Raw genomic sequence first — 16918 nt, 5'->3', positions numbered from 1 at the left:
CAGCCTCCATTCCATAGACCAATGAATACGGAGTCGCTCCAGTAGAAGTTCTGATTCAAGTCCTGTAGCCCCACAGAGCAAATGGCAGCTTGTCTGGCCAATCCCGGTAGGTTCCCACCATCTTCTGCAGTATATGTTTGATATTCTTGTTGGCGGCCTCGACCGCTCCGTTGGTTTGCGGTCGGTATGTAGATGACTTATGGAAAGCCACGTTGTATTTTTCCAACAAGTCTATCACTTCTTTCTTGAAGTGGGAACCATTATCTGAAATTATCTCGTTTGGCACCCCGTAGCGACAGATGATGTTGTTTCTGATGAACTTTGCGACGTGCGACGCCTTCAACACTGCGTATGATTGGGCCTCGACCCACTTTGTGAAATAATCTATCGCTACCAGGATAAACTCATGCCCGTTTGACCCCTTCGGGGTAACAGCTCCGATCACATCAATTCCCCAAACTGAAAAAGGCCATGGCGAAGTCATGTTGTACAGCTTTGACGGCGAGATGTTCATGCGGTTTGCATGAATTTGACACTTGTGGCATCGCCGAACAAAACTAATACAATCCTCCTCCATGGTTGACCAGTAGTAGCCCTGTCTGAGGATCTTTCTGGCCAGCATTACTCCATTCATATGTGCACCGCACTCCCCTCCATGGATGGCCTCCATCAGGCGCTTCGACTCTTCAGCTTCTACACAGAGCTTATGCATTCCCAGATGACCTCTTTTGTACAGCTTACCTCCGCAGATGATAAACTGAGCAGCCATTCTTCTGATGGCCCTCTTATCCCTGGCATTTGCCCCTAGTGGATACGTCTCCTTTTCCAAGAAGTTCCAGATGTCGTAATACCAGGGGTTGCCGTCTTGAGCCTTATCTATGGCGGAAATCGACTCGTATGCTGGCGCAACCTTTTGATCAATAATGACTGGACGCATCCGGACTCCGGACGGGATGTCTATCATAGAAGATAGAGTTGCTAGTGAATCTGCGAACCTGTTGTTCTCTCTTAGGAGGTGGGTGAAATTTAGCTTCTCAAACCGAGGAATTAACAAATCTAAGGTTTGGTGGTAAATTATCATCCTTTCCTCCTTGACTTTCCAATCTCCTTTTGCTTGAGATACAACTAGGTTTGAGTCCCCAATGACGTCCAACCGTCTTGCCCCTAGTTCTAGGGCTGCTTCCAGGCCAGCAATACATGCCTCATACTCTACTTCATTGTTCGAGACTTTGAACCGGAGCTTGAATGCTAAAGGGATACGGGAATCGTCAGGCGCTATCAGCAACACCCCTATCCCATACCCATACTGGTTTGACGCTCCGTCAAAGTACATCGTCCAAGTTTCATCTTCGATGTGCAGAATGGCTTCATCTGGGAATAGGTACTCAACCGCTTCATCCCCCTCAACCGGGTGGTCGGCAAGGAACTCTGCTACCGCTCTTCCTTTTACTGACTTGCGCGTTACATACTTCAAATCAAATTCGGAGAGCAACAGCAGCCAACGAGCTAGCCTACCCGTAAGTGCTGGTTTCTCGAAAAGATATTTGATGGGATCCAATCGTGAAACCAACATTACAGAGTGAGCTAACAGGTAGTGCCGCAGCTTCCTGGTAGCCCATACCAAGGCCAAACAAGCCTTCTCCAGCGGTGTATAGCGGGTCTCGTAATCCAGCATCTTTTTACTCAGATAGTAGATGGCCCTTTCCACTTTGTCTTCTGACTCCTGCGCGAGCATGCAGCCCATGGTAGTCTCAGTTATCGAAAGGTACAATATCAACGGTCTCCCCGGCTCTGGTGGTGACAACACGGGCGGGTTCTGTAGATACTCTTTGATCTGTTCAAAAGCTGCTTGGCATCGGCCGTCCCATTGGAATTTCTTTCCTTTCTTCAGGAGACCAAAAAGTGGTTCACAAGTCAAGGTTAATTTAGAGATAAACCGTCTTATGAATTGCACTTTACCTAGAAAGCCTTGCACCTCCTTTTCAGTCCTTGGTGGTGACATTTCTAAGATGGCCTTGATTTTGGAAGGGTCGACCTCGATGCCCCTTTGTGTAATCAGAAACCCTAGCATCTTCCCTGCTGTAACACCAAACGTGCACTTCTGGGGGTTCAATCGCAGCCGAAACTCTCTGATCCTTTGAAAGAATTTTTGTAAGGCGGTGTAGTGGCCTTCTCTTTCTTTGGACTTGACAATCATGTCGTCCACATACACCTCGACCTCTTTATGGATCATATCATGCAATATTGTAGTTGCTGCCCGTTGATAAGTAGCTCCAGCATTCTTCAACCCAAATGGCATCACTCTATAACAATATGTACCCCACGGGGTAGTGAATGCAGTCTTCTCTCGGTCTTCGGGTGCCATTACTATCTGATTATAGCCTGAGAAACCATCCATAAACGAAAGCAAGGCGTGTCCTGCCGTGAAATCCACCAATTCATCAATGTGTGGCAAGGAAAAGTCGTCCTTCGGACTGGCCCTGTTCAAATCTCTGAAGTCTACACAGACCCGAATTCTGCCATCCTTCTTTGGCACCGGAACAATGTTGGCCAACCAAGTTGGGTATTCGGATACCAGCAGGAAACCTGCGTCAATTTGCTTGGTGACTTCTTCCTTAATTTTGAGAGCCCAGTCCGGGCGGATCCTTCTGAGTTTTTGTTTGACAGGTCGGGCCTCGGGGTCAAGAGGGATCCGGTGCTGTACGATCTCAGGATCGATTCCAGGCATGTCTTCGTAGGACCACGCGAAAACATCTTTGAAATCTTTTAATAAAGCGACTAAGCGCTCGCGTTCCTCCGAAGACAACGTGGACCCGATCTGGACCAGCCGCGGGTCCTTCTCAGTACCAACATTCACGGTAGTGATTTCATCCATTAAGGGTTTAACAAATCTTTCCTGCTCTTAATCAATTAACCGTTGCAAAACCGGAGGAATTTCTCCCTCGTTGTTTTCATCAAAATTTTGAAAATGCTGATTTAAGCAATAAATCAAAGGCACAGAGAAATACTCAGAAACCACATCCACATCATTCTCATTAAATATTTCCAAGCCGTCGGATTCCTCTGTTACAACAGACTCAAAAGAAAATGAAAATGACGACCTAGACAGGACTGTGGCATCCGGGTTATCACCCCCAGGAATACCGGACTCAGACTCAGCCGAGCTGGAACCTGATTCCGACGCACAAGATTCGGTGGAATCAGATTCCGGCTCATTACCTGACCCAGGGCTGCTAGATAAAAAGCCTTCTTCATATTGCCAGATGAGAGAAGGTGCGATAGATGCATCCAAGATCGGCGCTGGAAAGCCCGCAGCTATTTCATCTCCAATCATGGAAACTGAAGAGTTATCCCCCAAGCACTCTTGGTCGATCGGAGGATCTGAAAGTAGACAAGCCAGTGCTACCCCCATTTCAAGCTCGGTGCTCTCAGAATCTACTGCTTTACACTGCTCAACCTCAGTTGGTGGGTCTGTCTGCGCTTCGGCAACGTCATCCCCAAGTAATTGTAAGTCGAAGAAGATTTCAAAACCAGGCACGCGCTTCCTCTCCGCGTTCAGCCATGGTTCTGGGAAGCCGCATAATGGAAAGTCTTCCCCCTCCCGGACGAAGCGTCCATTTAGGGTACCCCAGATGGGCCTATGCATTAACTCAAATGGCTTTCCAGCCTTCTTTGCTCTGGCCCTTCCGGCCATTTCTTTCCCTTTCCTCACCCAGTCCTCTTTGGTGGGCAGATAACCCAGTCTAAAGGTGTGAGGGTTGTGTGGCACTTCGGCCGATACCGCGACGCCCTTCCGGTCGCTTCTGCCTAATCCCATTCTGGGGATATGTTGTAGCTTGTTCATGAGGTAGACAGATTGAGCACTGACGTACATACCCTCATTCACAGCCATGACATTCTGCACCACTCGAGCCTCGGCCAAAGTGAACCCCGATAAAAACACATCCTCCGTGCCGTGCTCGATCTCCAAGACAGGTGTGGACACTTCCGGCGGCAGATGGATTGATGAATTCCCAAAAACGATCGCTACCCCTTTCCTGTGAGGGTACTTTAGCATCTGATGTAGAGTGGAAGAGACTGTCTTGACCTGGTGCAACCACGGTCGCCCTAAAAGTAGGTTGAAGGTTGCGGGAACGTCCAAGATATGAAATTCAATGCTGTGTTGTCCTGGACCAACCTTGGTTTGAATTTTAACAGTCCCCATCACTTCTCTGCTGGTATTGTCGTATGCTCTGATCACTTGAGTAGTTGGGACGAAGTCCACGGGCTTCAACCCGATTGCATATGCCGTTCTGGTCGGGCAGACATTAATCGCAGACCCGGTATCAACAAGTACCACCGGTATCCACTTATCTCTACATTCCACAGAAATATAGAGAGGTTTTTTATGATTTGTGCCCTCAGGCGGTAGTTCCTTGTCCGAAAAGGTTAATGCCGGGGAACCTCCTCCCGGAAAAACCAGCCCAACCAGCTGTTCAGGCGTGGTGTCTATGGAGAGTTTGGACTTGTCCATAGCAGACAGGACAGCTTCCCTATGTACTCGTGATGCCATTAGCAGTCCCCAGATGGAGATGTCTGCTTGTATCTTTTTTAACTGTTTCAGCACAGCTTCCTCTTCAATCTGCTTCTCCTTCTGTTTCTCCGCTTCTCTATCCTTCCCGGATGCCTCAGGTTGGTCCAGGTGTGGGGGTTTGAAGTACCGCCCACTTCTCGTCATATGGTCAACCTCATCGAGGTACCAAGTGTCATCCGATTGATTATTTCCCCAGTCTTCATCCGTGTGGGCAAGACATAAGTCATCGTCTTCCCACCACATTCCGTCGGCAGCCAACAGACACCTGTCTGGCTCCGGTTTAGTTGCACTCGCAGTACTCCCTGCCCACATGCTCGCAGCATTCTCTATCTTCGTGCACACAGCACTTTCAGTCCCCTCAGGGCCTTTAGCTTTCCTAATTCTCTCAGCCTCCTCAAACTTTTCTTGTTCCAGCTGCGTTGGTACAGCTGGTTGTTCAACAATTCCTGTATCCATAATGCCCAAGTCTCGAGCGGAATTCTTAACACCGGCGCTCTCCGGCGATACAACTTGACTTCCGGCCATTCCGGCCACAGCTGATACTCCTGCCCCTGCCGGGCTCTGTTCTGGTTGGGCTTCCCCCACTTCATCTGGTTGATCTTCGAGCCATCCAGTGGCCTCCGCCGATTCCTCATAGTCGAACCAGTTGATTGACGCATCCCCCGGTTCCTGGTCATCGAAAAATTGCAGGTTGGCAAAGTCCTCCTCTACGGCTGTCAGATCATCTGCCCCTAGCCCAGATCCATCCCCCCGGATCATGCACAGCTCTCCTGTCTCTGGCAATTCTATACCTAGCCCAATTCGGCTCGTTGATAGGATGTACTCGCTTGGATCATAGGCTCCCCCAGCAAAACTCTGTCCAGTCCCAGATTCAACAATCTCATTCTCTCCCGAAATCTGCCCTGCCCTATCTTCGACGGTCACCACCGTCGGTTCTGGTTGGGTTTTGGAGATGTCCACCATGCATAAGAAGTCAGTGCAATCGGGGAGGAACACCTCCGGCTTGGGTAGGTGGGATGGGGTGATATAGATACTGGGATCGTAAGATGTGACCCCAGTTTGGATAAAATTGATTCTGTTGGGAGGGGGAGCTTGGTTATGTGGTGGAAGAGGGTTGGTTGTGACATTGGGTTTATCGGGAGGCGCGATCACCTGTTTGTCGATAAGATCTTGGATCTCATGACGCAATCTGAAACAACGGTCGGTGTCGTGACTGTGTTGTTGGTGATACGCGCAGTACTTTGCTGGGTCATGAGAGGGAGGGAGTGGATTCGGTAGTGGCTTCGGCTCCAGGGGTTTCAAATGCTTTTTCCTGATCAATACCCCTAGAGCTTTGGACAGGGGCATATATAATGGGGTGAAGGTTCTTTGGCCTCGAGGTTGGAATCTGGTGGTTTGTGTGTGGCAGCCATGGGCCTTGGAGGGGGAGGGGGAGTGGTGGTGACCATACTGACTTCCGAGGTTCTTGTATTTGTAGCGCCACTCGGGCCCGCATTGTTGTTACGGTTGAAAGTCCTCCTCGGTTGTTCCCTATCGTGGTCAAACAGACCTTGTTTCATTGCATCTTCGATTTGCACCCCCATCTCGTGTAAATCTGAGAAAGTATGAAAGGGGATTACAATCATTCTCTGCATCAACTTTGGGTGGAGATTGTGCACAATCATCCGGATTTGGTCCTTATCCGTGGGCCTTAGAGTCATCATTGACGCCTTTGCCCTCCATCGGATTACAAAGTCCGAGAAATTTTCCTTGGGCTCTTGCCTTGTCGTTTCGAGATCACGAGTTGTAATCTCGATCTGAGTGTTGTACGAATATTGCGCGACAAAGGCCTCAGCCATTTCATTCCAATTCTTCTTCACTTCATCCTCTAACTTTGCGTACCAGTGGGCGGCCACACCTGACAGGGTTCGGCCGAATAATGAAAGCTTCTGTGGTCGTGTTAGGCCCATTGGCCGCAAGATGTCTGAGAACAGTCGGAGGTGGACCATGGGATCCCCGGACCCGTCAAAGCGGTCAATTTAAGGCATTTTGAACCTATCGGGCAATGTTACGGCCACGTCGGTATATCCATCCTCGATATCCGGGATAGCCTTGACCCCTTGGGATTTCTTGAAGAGCTTCTCAAGTTTGCTCAATTTCAGAGCTGTATGATCAACCTCGAACTCGAAGGGAGAGTCCGGGTGATTGGGTGTATGGACCTTGGACAGTTGTGGCGGAAGCGGGGGCGGAGCTGGCCCCGTTGGAAGATTCGTGTCCTCTTATAAGTTTTGGAGATTTGGCACAGCGTTCTGGGTGTTTGGCGGAGCGTTCTGAACAGTAGGCGTTTGCTCAGGTAATGGAGCCCTTGCCGGAGGAGGAATTTGGTGTGAAGCAGATGCCGCATTCTGCTGTTGCAGTCTGGTGATTAGTTCGGCCTGTTGGGCCATGATCGCGGCCTGCTGTTTGGAGAACTCCGCTTGACGGGCGGCATCATCATGCATCTGTCTCATGCTCTCCTGCATCTGGCGCATTAGAGCCTCCATCCCTGATGTATTTTGCTGATCCATCTGTCTAACTGGTATGTCTATTTCTACAGCAGTAATTGAGACCTCAGTCCTATAGTCCTCTGATGAAGTAACCCACTGCTCTGACAACCTCTGTTCTGACACACTGCGCTTTTTCGGCTTTCTTTTGGTAACGGGGGGTAGAGAATGGAACACTGGCTGTCCGTCGATTAGATCCTCAGATCGATTGAGTCGACGACCTCGTGTCCAAAGTGCTTGGGGAATGCTTGCTGGGTTGGAAGCAATTGTGCTAGAACTGACCTAGCAAAAGATAAATAAAGCGAAAAGGAAATAAATAAACAGATAAACGGACAGCATAACAGCTTAAAATAAAATGCATGACACACAGCCGGGCATAACACACAGTTAATAAGCTGAATACACACTGTCCTCAAACACTGATTATTATCCCTGTATCACTGTCCCCTAAAACAGAATCTGATACCCGCAGATAACTAATTCTCAAATACTGGCTGATGCCCGCAAGCCTGATACCCATAATACTGAACTGATGCCCGCAGGCCTGATACTGACAATACTGAACTGATGCCCGCAGGCCTGATGCCCAAACTCATATACTGATACATGCATTCCTGTAGAGACGCACTCTAAAGCACATAACAGATAAGTGAGAGCCAAAACACCCCTATGTTGGGGTAGGGTTTCCCTGTCATATTTTGTCAGGAGCTAGCGTTTCACTACGCACACAGCGGTTTCAAACAACCTATAAACGGGTAAGCAACCTGTCCTAGTTTGGAATGGTCACTATGGATCCGAATATGCACTAGGTCGAATGGTCAAAGAGGGTACCCCGGTAAAACCGGGGTTTGTGTTCCCACACTGGCAGAGCCCACAACCGGTCAGCCTTATGGTCATGCCTTGACAAGACAAGCCTCCGGCAAACCGTTCAGGAATAACATATGGCAAACACGGTGTCCTAGGCGCACCAATGCAAATGCAATGCAAAGAATCACACAAGTGTAGTCAAAAACAGATATCACGAGTTCGAGTCAAGTTCTCTAAATCCCCAGCGGAGTCGCCAGAAAACTGTAGACGTCCCCGGAACGCCCCGGGAGGGTGAGCTCCCGTTCTGTTCATATTGGGGTCACTACAGCTCAGGACTCTCAAATTTGCCACGGTTCTAAGTCTGAACCAAAGAGTCCAAATCCGGAAAATCGTTTTGAGAAAACTGATTTTTGAAAGAAGTGCCAAACATGGACTGCTTCGCCAGATACAGAGTCGCCACCTAAATGTTTTTAAAATGGGAAATTTAGGAAACCCTGACTCGGTGCCAAAGACCACGTGTCCGTCATCACCAAAGTTGCCTCGGCTCGGGAACTTGGGTACGATTGGAGAAGGTCACTTCGTGAGCACCCCCGCTCGCCCGATCAAAGATCGGCCTCTACTAACCATGATATTAATTTTTGAAAACTTTGTGTGTCCTTATTCCGGTTATTAGCCTAGGTTACTATGTGATGCACACAGCAAATAAGTATAGACTGGGTCGCCTGAATTGGAACAAAACATTTCATGCTTGTTTATTTGAAAGATGGTTCGTTACTCGCAAGTAGGCTTAAAAAAAAACATTTGATGATTTATTCCAATTTAAGCAACCCAACCTTCACCCACAGGCATTCAGGCAGTTATATCACGTAAGCACATAGCCTCATGGTAAGCATGCTATTCATGGCAGTCACTCACACGCATGCAAGGATGCTAAAGCATAAAGCTTACCGAGTACTCCAAGCCAAAACAGAAACTCATTAGAAATCATGCATGAATCCTAAGTATACAGAAATGCCTAATGCAACACATGCAAAATACAACTATAGCAGGCTCGGCTATTCTAAGATGGCATATGAAATGCTACAACTATCATGTATTCAATTTGGAATTGAAAGTACAATGCAGTTAGTATGATGCGCCGAGCCCGGTGCATGCAATACAGATGAATGATGCAAACATGCTGTCATACTGTATGCTAATTGAAATATGCCCTAATCTAACCATCATAAGCAGATAAATAAAAGGGAAGAAAGACGTGGGGTTGGAAGACATACATCACACTCACGCACACTTATTACAGTTGTGCCCTCGCGCAGAGGGTCCGAATAAATAATACAGTCCCGAATAAAAGAATATTACAGTCCAAATATTACAGTCCGAATAATATACAAATTCCTAATTAATTAACAAATTAACTAAGAAAACTGTAAAACTGGCATGCAAGCCAGGGACTGCCTTGCTTCTGATGAATGATGCATGTCTGGGCTGCCTTGCGCGGAAATCCACCGGGATGCCCCAATCAGCCTCTGTTTAGCAGTTATTCTTGAAACGCGTGCCAAGTCCCAAAAAGTTGCTGATTCTTCATTTTGCTGCAACAGAGAGCAGGAAAGGGGCATAGCAATGTATTTTCACAAATATATGCATGCCTCGATCCTCGTGCCACCAATCACGCATACCGAGGCATGATGGCCGAGGAGTCGAATTGCACAACTCAATATAGAATGGATGCACGTATAAACACAACAAGAACCTAACTCCATCATGGATGATCCGGAGTGTCGGTGACTAGGGAATTGAGACACATTCCGTCACTCGGAGTACGAAATGTACCTCGTTTCCCGTGCCCGGGCTAACTCCTATCCCGAGCACGATGCAATATGCATGACATGCATGAAATGCAACTAAGATACAATCCTAACATACACAATGCTATGGAATGACATGCCTCGAAATGCATGCACACGGGCACGCAAGCCGAGGAAATGCATGAATGCGATCTAAGATACAACCTAGTATGTACTATGCTGTGAAAATGAGATGCCTCGAGATGCGTGCACACGGGCACGCAAACCGAGAAAGTGACATACGCAATGCAAATGATAGAGAAATATGATATGGGCTTACACTAACATGAGAGAGCCTCAACCACACTCACATAAGAGGCTGATGGATGAAAATGAAGTGCCTCGAAATGCGTGCACACGGGCACGCAAACCGAGGCAATGGTATATGCAACGCAATGGCATGGAAATGGCATATAGAATGCAACATGGACTTATACTAACATGAGAGAGCCTCAGCCACACTCACATAAGAGGCCGATAGATGAAAATGAAGTGCCTCGAAATGCGTGCACACGGGCACGCAAACCGAGGCAATGGCATACGCAATGCAATGGCATGGAAATGGCATATAGAATGCAACATGGACTTATACTAACATGAGAGAGCCTCAGCCACACTCACATAAGATGCCGATAGTGAAAATGAAGTGCCTCGAAATGCGTGCACACGGGCACGCAAACCGAGGCAATGGTATATGCAATGCAATGGCATGGAAATGGCATATAGAATGCAACATGGACTTATACTAACATGAGAGAGCCTCAGCCACACTCACATAAGAGGCCGATAGATGAAAATGAAGTGCCTCGAAATGCGTGCACACGGGCACGCAAACCGAGGCAATGGCATACGCAATGCAAAAGCATGGAAATGACATATAGACATGCTAATGGAATTTCAGCACTGAAATATGGGGGAAAACAGCCCCGAAATGAGGCGAAAACACACCCGATGCATGGAATCTCTCCCGAAATGCAAATTAGGCGCATAGAATGAACTACAGCTATACAAAGCATGCATAATTGGTACACGAGATGAAAAGAAAGAAGCAAGGCAGCCTCAAAATAAGCATTTTTACAGTACAAATCATGGCCAAACAGCAAGCAAAGATAGGGCAACAATGGCATGCAAAAATGGCCCTAAACATGAGATTATGAAGCAACTCACAGCTGCTAACTCCAAATAGGTTAGGGCCCTTCAACAACATTGAAGAGGGGCAAAAAATAAGCCACTTTATAGAACTGTAAAAACCCTAAAAACAAACATAGATATGGCTAAGCTCTTATGCAAGAAAAAGGGCCAAAAGGTGGCCAAAGAGGCAAGTGGTATATGAAAAGCCCAAACTGAAAAATTCCCTTCTACAACATTGAAGAGGGACCAAAAATATGACTATTTATAGAACTGTAAAAACCCCAAAACAGTATACAAACATGCTAGAAATGCAATGCAAAATGAGGCTAAAAAATGGCTATAACACAAAGTATACAAAATATTCATCAAACAGCCAAAGACCCTTAATGAAACATGAAGAATGGGCCAAAATAAGACTATTTTTCGTTCTGTAAAATGACCAAAAACCGAAGCATGATAGGCTGCCAAAACATGCAAGAAAAGGGGACCAAGGAGGGATATAACATGAAGTAGCATGTGGAGGTCCCAAACCATGAAAGGCCCTTAACAAAACATGAAGAATGGAGCAAAATAAGACTATTTTCAGGGCTGTAAAAAGGCCAAAAACCGAAGCATAATAGGCTGCCAAAGCATGCAAGAAAATAGCATTTAAGGAAGATATTGAAGCAAGTGCAAGATGGGGGGCTCAAATAGGGTTGAGCCCTTAAGAAAAAGTGAAAAAGAGCTCAAAATAAGGCCACTTTCAGTTATGGCCGGAGCTCAAAGCGAAAAGCATATATGGTTAAGAAATGTTACAAAAATAAGCTCAAAAAGGGGGGAATGACAACTCACCCTTGTAGACCACTCTTTGGTTGCTTCTTGGACCAAGTTGAGAAGCCCTCCTTGTTGCTGGAAATGGAGTGGTGGTGGTAGTGTTAGGTGGTAGTGAAGAAAAGGGGATGAAACTTGGGTGTTTTAGGGTAGAAAATGAGAGAAGGAGAGGGGATATAATGCAAGAGGCTCAAAGGATTTTTTTTCTAACCCCTAATACAAATGCTTGCAGCTGGTTATAAGGAACAAAAAGAGGGTGTAAAGGTGGGGGAAAAGGAGGTAAGTTTTCCCTCAAAAAATATCCCCCGGATTGAGATATTTTCTGGGGGATACAGCTATACAGCTGTAAAGTGTGTGTTGCAAGGAACATGGCCGGCCACCTTTTGGAGCTGCAGGTGGCCGGCCGGCCACCCTCCCTAGCCGGCCGGCTAGGGGTCAAAAAGGTCAAATTGCTTTAGTGGCCGGCCACCACAAAAAGGTGGCCTCCTAGGTCTCCTCTTCACAACCCTGTGGTTCGAATTTGGAAACTCTAAAACAGGAGAGAGAACAAGCCATTTTTAGGAGGGGTTCAAAAGGGTCAAATGGAATTAGTGGCCGGCCACCAACTTTTAGGGTCCTCCCATGTGTGTACAACACAAGTATGTGGTTCAAAGTTCAAGAAAGTGGCTCCAGGTTGTTCAACATTGGCTCAGAAGGAGGGGTTCAAAAGGGTCAAATGGAATTAGTGGCCGGCCACCAACTTTTAGGGTCCTCCCATGTGTGTACAACACAAGTATGTGGTTAAAAGTTCAAGAAAGTGGCTCCAGGTTGTTCAACATCAGCTCGGAAGTGAGAAAAACGGGCGTCGGAGGGCGCCGGAGAAGTAAAAACTGGTTGTTGAGACAATTGCTGGCCTCCCACCCTTCTACGGTCTTCCTGGTGATAAAACAGAGTTACCTGCCAAAAATGAACAAAAATCGATGCAAAACGAATGCTCGGGGGCCAAAACGCGCAGTTCGAGGCCCCGAAAATTGCCTAGTAAGCACCGAAAGTGGCATTCGGGCACGAAGTGGGTCTCTCAGACCCCAGTGTCCCTCAAAAGGCAGTAAATAAGAAGTATGCCGAAAAAATAGAACAAACGGAGATGGTTAGGCGGTCCCGAACCGAGGCACACGGCCAACGGTCCCGAAAAACCGGAAACTGGACTCCGAAATGGGCAAAACAGCATGCGGCCACAAAATGTAGCCCACGGCCACTGGGAGATGGTCTACGGGACCTCTCCCCCCCCTCAGGAAAAGAAACAGAGAAAACCGAGTCTGGTTCGCAAACCGAGACAAGGCACAGAAGAGGGTTCAGAAATCCGGAGGCAGGGCTCATGGCCGCGACTCTAAAACTTCTGAACGAGCACATTATGTAATATCACCAAGCGCTCAATCGGTGAGTCTTAAGGTCGGTCAAAAATGGGGTGTTTACAGCAAACTAGTTCCTTAAGAAACTTGAATTCGAGGAGTTAACGCCCCAAAATCACCAAACGGCGTCAGTTTAGCACGAAACTTGGCACACACGACCGCCTAGGCACGAGAGACTTGTGGGAGAAGTCGGGGCTCGAATCGGGTTCCCGGTTTGGGAGTTAGAGCCGGATTTCACTTTCGGCAAACTAGTTCCTTAAGAAACTTGAATTCGAGGAGTTAACGCTCCAAAATCACCAAAACGGCGTCGGTTTAGCACGAAACTTGGCACACACGACCGCCTAGGCACGAGAGACTTGTGGGAGAAGATGGGGCTCGAATCGGGTTCCCAGTTTAGGAGTTAGAGCCGGATTTCACTTTGGGCAAACTAGTTCCTTAAGAAACTTGAATTCGAGGAGTTAACGCCCCAAAATCACCAAACGGCGTCGGTTTAGCACGAAACTTGGCACACACGACCGCCTAGGCACGGGAGACTTGTGGGAGAAGACGGGGCTCGAATCGGGTTCCCGGTTTGGGAGTTAAAGCCGGATTTCACTTTAGGCAAACTAGTTCCTTAAGAAACTTGAATTCGAGGAGTTAACGCTCCAAAATCTCCAAACGGCGTCGGTTTAGCACGAAACTTGGCACACACGACCGCCTAGGCACGAGAGACTTGTGGGAGAAGACGGGGCTCGAATCGGGTTCCCGGTTTGGGAGTTAGAGCCGGATTTCACTTTAGGCAAATTAGTTCCTTAAGAAACTTGAATTCGAGGAGTTAACGCTCCAAAATCACCAAACGGCGTCGGTTTAGCACGAAACTTGGTACACACGACCGCCTAGGCACGAGATACTTGTGGGAGAAGACGGGGCTCGAATCGGGTTCCCGGTTTGGGAGTTAGAGCCGGATTTCACTTTAGGCAAACTAGTTCCTTAAGAAACTTGAATTCGAGGAGTTAACGCTCCAAAATCACCAAACGGCGTCGGTTTAGCACGAAACTTGGCACACACGACCGCCTAGGCACGAGAGACTTGTGGGAGAAGACGGGGCTCGAATCGGGTTCCCGGTTTGGGAGTTAGAGTCGGATTTCACTTTAGGCAAATTAGTTCCTTAAGAAACTTGAATTCGAGGAGTTAACGCTCCAAAATCACCAAACGGCGTCGGTTTAGCACAAAACTTGGCACACACTACCGCCTAGGCACGAGAGTCTTGTGGGAGAAGACGGGGCTCGAATCGGGTTCCCGGTTTGGGAGTTGGAGCCGGATTTCACTTTAGGCAATTAGTTCCTTAAAAAACTTGAATTCGAGGAGTTAACGCTCCAAAATCACCAAACGGCGTCGGTTTAGCACGAAACTTGGCACACATGACCGCCTAGGCACGAGAGACTTGTGGGAGAAGACGGGGCTCGAATCGGGGTCCCGGTTTGGGAGTTAGAGCCGGATTTCACTTTAGGCAAACTAGTTCTTGAAGAAACTTGAATTCGAGGAGTTAACGCTCCAAAATCACGAAACGGCGTCGGTTTAGCATGAAACTTGGCACACACGACCGCCTTGGCACGGGAGACTTGTGGGAGAAGACGGGGCTCGAATCGGGTTCCCGGTTTGGGAGTTAGAGCCAGATTTCACTTTGGGCAAACTAGTTCCTTAAGAAACTTGAATTCGAGGAGTTAACGCCCCAAAATCACCAAACGGCGTCGGTTTAGCACGAAAGTTGGCACACACGACCGCCTAGGCACGGGAGACTTGTGGGAGAAGACGGGGCTCGAATCGGGTTCCCGGTTTGGGAGTTAGAGCCGGATTTCACTTCAAGCAAACTAGTTCCTCTAGTCAAAATTATTCACTAAACAATCTTTCTAATTATATGGTAGTTAATTTTTTTATATTTTTCTGTAATTAAAATATTAACACCATTATATTGTTATTAATTATTTTTATTTTGTTTTTTTCAGATATTTCCTGAGTAGCAGTTTGCTTCGTGTGGAATGTGGGCGCGTAAAGATTATGACCAACTTCTGTTTTTGTAACTCACGAAAGAATCAAGATGAAAACTTTTGGTTTTGATTTTGATTTATGTTATTTAAATTTGTGACCAACATTATGTATGTATTATGTGACCAACATTAGGAATTTTTATCATTTGCCAACTTTTGTTTATGTATGGATTTATATTATTATGTAATTTTTTGATTTTTTTTTAGCTATTTTTCACTTGCCAACATTAGTTATTTTATTTATGTATTTATATTATTATATCATTTGCCAACATTACAGGTTATTTTTATATTTTAAATAATTCTAAAACAGGGTTTTTTTTTTTAATTTTTTTTGAGACGGCAGAACACCCCGTCGCAAAAAAAAAAAAAAAAAAAACTGTGCCAGACTTTTTGCGACGGCAGCCATACCGTTGCAAAAGGTGTGGAATTTATTTGAGAAACAAGGCTTTAGCGACGGTGAAGTTGCCGTCGCCAATAGTCATTAACGCCGACATATCTTGCGACGGCATTTTTTGCGATGGAATTTTGCCGTCGCAAATATCTATTTTAGCGACGGGATGATTGTGCCATCGCAAAAAAGCCCAGATCTTCATCCATAATGGCGACAGAAATCTGCCGTCGCAAAAAAGAGATATTCCCGTCACAAAAACAATGGCGACGGCAAGTGCCGTCGCTAAAGGTCTTTTGCAACCCCCCTTGTTGCGACCCCCACGTGCCGTCGCAAAAAAAAAAAATACCGTCGCAAATAGCTTTTGAGACGGCGTTTGGATTATTTGCGACGGCGTTTTGCCGTCGCAAAAAACAATTTTTTTTGTAGTGAATGGGGTTTTTTATGGGACACGTGTCAGCTTATGAAGATATGTGAGATCAACAATATTCTACAATCAAGGAACTTAAATGATGCAAGATTGGATTTTTGAGTTTCTTATGGATAAACATACACATCAAAAGAAGAGGCTTTGAGGATCAATCCAAATGAGCATTTTTCCTAAATCATGCAAAATAAATTCAAATTTGATTCTTGAGAGACACATGGCAGCTTCAAGGAGCTTGATGGACCAAGTCAAATTTATAAAAATAGGCATTATCCATGGAGGTCAAAACCATTCCTATTCTTGGGGGTCAAGCTAAGGATCAATGACACATGTCACCAAAAGAGCCTACCATGCTTCAAGCTAAGGATTAAAGACCCATGTCACCAGAAGAGCCTACCACGTTCTTGGCAGCTAAGCAAAAATAAGAACTTCTTCAACACTATATAAAGAGCTCTAAGTGCAACATTCAAAGGGTCTCCGACCAAAAAACTTGACTAATAGTCTTTCAATACATTTATTTTAACTTCATAGCTTTATCTATCATAGCTTCATAGCTGTGACTTAACTTGGCTTCTAAGCTCAATTATATTAGTCAATTGTACCTCATTTGTCAATCAATGAAAGTTCAATTATAGTTTAGCACCTAGCAAATTTAGTAAAAGTCATCTTCATTGGGGCAAGATCCGAACCAGTGGTGATTCCTCTAAGTCACACACAGTTATTTCTTTGTTTTAGAAGTCATAAATCGAACATTCCTACACCTTGAACTAAGTTCACAAGTTTTGGTATGCCCACAATCAAACATATAAACACATGTCTACGCGTTTGCATCCCCAAGAGTTTCTGAGTGGTAAACAGGAGTTTCTGTACAACACAATTCCCAACAATAAAGGTACTTCAGTAAAAGAATATAATATAAATTTTTTATTCAAAGAAAAATTAAACACATAATATAACAAGAAAGAAAGTGAACAAACAAACACTACTACAAAATCATA

The 16918-nt window shown here is 46.2% G+C and overlaps 1 protein-coding gene across 1 annotated transcript in view; it reads left to right on the top strand.

The window, feature by feature from the left end:
- LOC145789780 (uncharacterized) overlaps positions 1-15247 on the top strand; it is a 31324-nt gene extending 16077 nt beyond the window's left edge. The window contains exon 7 of the mRNA XM_082867163.1: positions 15061-15247. Within this exon, the coding sequence (XP_082723289.1) occupies positions 15061-15075 (15 nt within the window). The 3' untranslated portion in view covers positions 15076-15247. The remainder of the gene's footprint in view (positions 1-15060) is intronic.
- The last annotated feature ends 1671 nt before the right edge of the window (positions 15248-16918 follow it).

This window comes from Camellia sinensis, chromosome 1, assembly GCF_055761805.1.
Source record: "Camellia sinensis isolate YWXY chromosome 1, ASM5576180v1, whole genome shotgun sequence".
Lineage (NCBI taxonomy): Eukaryota > Viridiplantae > Streptophyta > Magnoliopsida > Ericales > Theaceae > Camellia > Camellia sinensis.
This window is presented reverse-complemented; position numbering and strand designations above follow the sequence as displayed.